Source organism: Mustela nigripes, chromosome 16 (assembly GCF_022355385.1).
Source record: "Mustela nigripes isolate SB6536 chromosome 16, MUSNIG.SB6536, whole genome shotgun sequence".
Classification (NCBI taxonomy): domain Eukaryota; kingdom Metazoa; phylum Chordata; class Mammalia; order Carnivora; family Mustelidae; genus Mustela; species Mustela nigripes.
Window position 1 is genome coordinate 38,028,991 of NC_081572.1, and position 5,456 is coordinate 38,034,446.

The window sequence follows — 5,456 nt, forward strand, 5'->3', positions numbered from 1 at the left end:
ATGTCTAAGCCAGAGGCACAGATCAGGCCCAGAGACTGCACTGACCTGAAAGAGGACATCAGGGTGTACCCTTCACTCTTCTGGAGACAGGGCTGGAAACCAGTTAAAAAGTTGGAAGGGGCACTTTGTCCACCCAACACTCTGTATTAGAATCTTTGGTGATGGTACTTGGAATTCTGAGTTTTCATTAATGTCTAAGAGATGTTGATGCCAATATGAGAGCCATAAATCTCCACAGATGGGGGGCCTGTCACGAAAAATAACTTGCCCTAATTTACTAGGCACATTGGTTTTACACCCAGACTGATTTTTGAGTCCCATTAAACTCCATGCCCAGTTATGGATCAGCTTCTGTTCCTGGTTGTGGTTTGGAATTTCACTTTAACGCTCTGTGTCCAAAGAGGCCCAATGAGGACAATGAGTTCAGAATTCCTTGAAAATGAAAAGACAGTCTTGGCAGGGAGAGTGTAATCAGATTCCTTTAGGCCCTGGGCACATGGAACCCATCTCTTCTTGCTCATTCTACAACCTGACACTACTTGATATTTGCCTGGACCACGGGGCTTGCTGTGTTTCATCGCACTAGAGTATCCTTCTTTTGCCTGGTCGGGCTACTGTTGTCCCCCACTGGCATTTGAGATGTTTGGGGTTGAGGACAATTGGAAGGTAGGGAGGAAAGGGCTGTTGGACCTGGCCTGAGCATCCACGAGTCATCTATGAATTGTCTGCTTGCCACCAAAGTGTCCAATTTCTCCTGGTACCTTGAACTTTCTATGGGACATTTGAGCAACCCTCTTTCTCCAAGAAGCTCAGCTTAAAGTTATCAAGGGTTTTTCAGCATGTTGCCTAGTCATGCCCTCCTTGCTCATACCCCTCTGACCCTCCTTGCTCTTCCTCAACATATAGAGTTAGAGATCTTTCTATGACATGTGGTTCCCAGATGTGGAAGGGAACATCTGAGGCCCTCTGTTGAGTCCTTCCTTGGTTCCTCAATGCAGGTGATACTTGTATTATTCTAGATTCAAGGGTTAGAAGAAAGAATACCAGCCAGCTGTAAGACTAATGCAACAGCTGAGGGGAGAGGCTCTTGGGAAGGATGTGGGATGGTGAGAAAGGAAATAATTTCAGAAAGGAAGAAGGTATTTGAATGAATGGCTGAAGCTGTTGTCAGTTAGAGCTGTGGAGTTGGCCAAATCTGGCCCTAGGCAACCTGACTCCTTTCTGTGCAGGTTAGCCCAGCCTGGGGATAAGCCCAGAGTCCATCCTATGCTCATTCCCCCAGGACACTAGTCCCACCTTCTGAAACCAGCCCTCCTCTCCCTGGTACTCCCACCAGATTTATCTTGTCCTTTAAAAAGTCATTAAAGTCAAGTTTTATCCAAAAATATATTTTATGTAAAAGTTCAAGAGTTATACATATAAAAATACTCATTTCTAGAATAATCTTATGGTTTCATAGGGACATCTCCTCTTAAAAATTAAGTATATGTGTATTTGCTTTGATTCATGCAAAGATCTTCACAACGTTACAATGAGGTAGAGAGGAAGGGAGCATCCGGCCGTTTTTAGGGGGCTGAAGTCATGGGATATGTCCGAGGGCTTACATTTAAATTACATTCAATTCCAGAGCACATTAAATTAAAATATTAACAACTTAGAAGACATAAAGAATTACTTAAGAAAAACTATGATTCACATTATTACACAAATCTCATATTCCTTAGAATTATAATAGAACAATCTCAGAAGGTATGTTGGAAAAGATAAGGAACATAAACGAATCATTTCGTGGGTACTGCCTTGGCTTCACTGTGGGCATGAATGTTCACGGCTTTCGGGTTTGGGTTTTCTTGTCCAGGTACTCCATGAGATCCCGGACCCACTTCTGCTTGGGGTCGGCACAGACCTCCCTGGCCAGTTTGGTCTTGAAGCTGTGGGAAGAGAGGGCCGTTAGAGTGCACTGAAGATTCAACCTGGGAGTGTAACTCACTCTGTGGGAAATTGGCCTGTCCCATTAGCCTGGGGTGATGCAGAAGGATTGAAATGCCAATAGAGTATTACCCCCACCTTAAAAGACCACCAGAGACATGAGTCAAAGCCAATCAGCAAGGGTCATTTATTGCAGGTTCGAACCTGGACCTCTGCGCCGCTCGTTGCCGATAAGGCCGAGAGGTCCGGAGCTGGGTCGGTGCAGGATTTTTATAGACAGATACAAACAAGTTTTGGGTGGGGTTGAGCTGATTGATTGATAGTTTGAACAGGCATACTTGGCGTCAGTGGATTGGGTCAGGGGACCCGTGTGCGAAAGCAGACAAAGCAATCTTACAGAAGCAGAACTGGCCGGTTAGCCCACGCATGCGAAAAAAGCACTACCAGGATATTGAAGGCCTGGTTACTTATCAAGTAAAGACAATTGGGAGTCTCCTGGTGGAATCTTACGTTCCTGCTATAAAGCATCCTTGTTAATGAGATTTAGGTTTAGAAGAAATTTAACTTTATTTACTTTTTCTTCTACCTCCGCCTCCCTCGGTGTTTTATGGAGGGGAGGGTGACATTAGGGCTATTGATAAGGTAACTTCTTTGTTGTAAATCTCAAGGATATTTGCAAACCAAGGGAGACTCCTACCTTGCAGGACGGTGATCTCTGCAAGTTAACTATGGCAGTTTTATGGCAGTCAGGGGTGCCTGAGGAATGCTACACATATGGAGGGGAGTGGGTGAAGGGGGGGGGTGCAAGGCGCCAGCTTTTGCTTTGTCCTCAGCCAGCCTCCTGCTCCTTCAGGATGATGGAAGGAACTCAGGGGAAGCAGCTACTTTTGCTTGCCAGGGGAGAAACCAGCCTGTGTCCTGGATGAAGGAACCAACATCTGAACTAACAGCTAGACAGGGAGCTGGGAATGATAAGTCTCTATGTTCTCCAATTCCCTTTTCCCACAAAAAATTTCTGGGATTAGATTAGAGCTGATCTAAGCATCTGGGGGTTAAATTCCAACTCGTCTTATAATAACTCTATCCACTGTCTGGGAGCAGAACTCAAGGTCAAGGGTTGAGCACTGGTGATCATGGGGTCACTCACATCACAGCTTCCCGGGGACAGTAGCTGCTGGTGATTCTTCTGTAGCTCTTCAGCTTCTGGATGTGGATCTTCTTAGTGGCAAATCTATAGCAACAGGTGGCTGAGCTATTAATCCCGTCTGTTGAAACAACAAGGGTTATTTAGGGTGTGTGCTGGGACTTCCTATTTGTAAGGTAGGGAACAGTAAGGAGGAGAGTTGAAGGAAAGGGATCCTGGCCACTCTAAGTGCTGTGTCTCTGGTCTGAACCTCTCAGTCTCATCGGCACGGACTGTGAAATGGAAGGATACCATCGCAAACTGAGAGGGGAAGAGGAAGTGGCGACAACTCTGGGTGTTGTTAGCGGGACTCATAGGAAAGCCCAATTCCTTAGGATGGGGGACCGCAGCTGTGGGTCCCCCTCTGGTCTCTGAGCAATCTAGGCCTGGTTGTGAGTTTCCCTGATCCCCGATGCCTCTGTGGAGCCCTATCTCTGGATGCTGGACTGAACAAAGCACAGTCCAGATTCTGGGTCTCCTCCTTTCCCCTCTACCACCTCTGGAAATACCTTGCGCACCCTCCACTAGAGTCCCCCTCTTTTTGATCACCCCAGTTCCCCCAAACATGGCTACAAGGAGCAGGGGCACTGAGGGGATGATGGTAGAGCTAGAGACCTGGAAGGACTGGATTTGGGGTCCACGGCTGGAATTCCCGGGAGCAACCGAGTGATCAGTTTCACTCCTTGTCCTTCTCTGACTCTCCTGATCTTGGAAAGCAGTCATGGATGGGAGATGGTGGGTGGTCCTCCTGCTCTGGTGGCCCATGAGAACCCAGAGGTGTGGTGATGGGCTTCAGGGGGAAAGCGAGAGGGCCTTACCTGGCTGGGTAAGCACCTGGAGGCAGAAGGCAGCAGCTATGAGCAGCAGGCAGAGAAGTGTGGCGGAGACCTTCATGTCGGCGGGGAGCAGGGAGCGTGGGCGTGAGAGCTGGAGGTTTCTGGGTTGGTCTTAGCCTCTCTGCTCCTCTGGTGGTTCTGCTCTCCTTTTATAGGAGCAGACAGGAATAGAAAGAAAGTGAGTGGGTGATAGGCAGGATTTCATTTTGGAATGAATCATAAGATGGAATGGTACATGTGCTGACCCATTGCCCCGCCCTGGGAAAGATGCTAGAAAACGAGAGAGAAGGCATGATTGATGTTGGCCTGACTTCCACTGAATTCAGGGCTGGTATGCAAGGTGTGGGCTATGCCCAGGCGGCGTGTGATCTATGACTCTCACTAAGGGTTCTGCTTTTTTGAAATAAAACACTTCATGTAGAAAATGAAAGGAAGTAGGGTTACCAAATCAAAGAGATGTAAGGGATTTCCCCAAATTTTCCTTTTCAGATAGCATCTCTAGGACACCTGGTTCCAGAAATCCTTTCCTGCTTTAAACCCTGCGGGCTTTTCTTAAATCCAAAAAACACAATAATAGAACATAAGCAGAAAAGCAGGTTTCAGTATTCTTAGAATAATACCTAAAATTGTAGCATCTATTGTCATAATCAACTTCCCTCTAACCACCCATCAGAAAACAGTGACTGAAAGCAAGAGCAATCATTGATTTTGTTCTTGAATAAGCCAAGGCAGTTCTTCCTCCTTTTTGTTTTTTTTTTTTTTTTTTTTTTTTTTTTTTTTTTTTTTTTTTTTTTTTGTTTTTTGTTTTTTTTGTTTTTACATCTTTGCAGCTGGGTGATGGCTGGGATTGGGGTCGTCTCAAGACCTTCACTCAATGTCAGGTGTCTGAGCTGGCAGGTCTTAAACAGCTGAGGGTTGAATCCAAAGGAATCTTCTCTCCCTTCCAACCCCCATCTCTCCGGGGGCCCCTCTCCATAGCTGGATGTGGATATTTTACATGATGGTTTAAGTCTCCCAAGTTCAGAGTTAGAGAACACAGACCACATCTCTTAATTCAATGAACATACAAGAATTTGCAGGCAGGTTTTTAAACCACTACCTGTTCCATAGGCTACAAGGCACATAATAAGATCATGGAACGCCCTGGTTTTTAAAATATGTGATTAGCTAGGAAAATATCTTTCCAAGTAAAGCAAGGGAGGGAAAGCCAAATTTATGAACACAATCAAAGTATACCTACTCAGTTTGAAGCAGAGACAGGAGTCTTCACATCCTTTCCCCCACATGTATTTTAAGGATCCAAAGACTGGATTTTGAAAACCAGTAGTCTGACTGCCCATCTCAAGCTGCCCCTCTCTAAACACACACACTACAAGCTCATCAGCCAATTGCTTATGATATCAATGAAGAAGGGGCTTGATGGGAAGCTCTTAGCTTTGTCCATCTTTTCTACTGTTTTTTAGTCTTTATTTCTGCTCTGATCTTCATTATTTCCTCCCCTCTGCTAA

The 5,456-nt window shown here is 45.7% G+C and overlaps 1 protein-coding gene across 1 annotated transcript; it reads right to left on the reverse strand.

Moving 5' to 3' along the window:
- Positions 1–1,427: 1,427 nt before the first annotated feature.
- On the reverse strand, positions 1,428–4,069 carry LOC132003437 (C-C motif chemokine 2-like). The gene is made up of 3 exons (XM_059378903.1): positions 3,931–4,069; positions 3,077–3,194; positions 1,428–1,931 (listed from the first exon to the last, which is right to left on the reverse strand). The coding sequence occupies exons 1-3, from the start codon at positions 4,004–4,006 to the stop codon at positions 1,826–1,828; spliced, it is 300 nt and encodes a 99-aa protein (XP_059234886.1). The 5' UTR covers positions 4,007–4,069; the 3' UTR covers positions 1,428–1,825.
- Positions 4,070–5,456: the final 1,387 nt, after the last annotated feature.

Coding starts and splice junctions, on each gene's coding strand:
- LOC132003437 (XM_059378903.1), bottom strand. CDS start 4,006: ATGAAGGTCTCCGCCACACTTCTCTGCCTGCTGCTCATAGCTGCTGCC. Junction 3,195..3,930: donor CCAGGTGCTTACCCAGCCAG/GTAAGGCCCTCT, acceptor TTGTTTCAACAG/ACGGGATTAATAGCTCAGCC. Junction 1,932..3,076: donor TGTCCCCGGGAAGCTGTGAT/GTGAGTGACCCC, acceptor CTCTTCCCACAG/CTTCAAGACCAAACTGGCCA.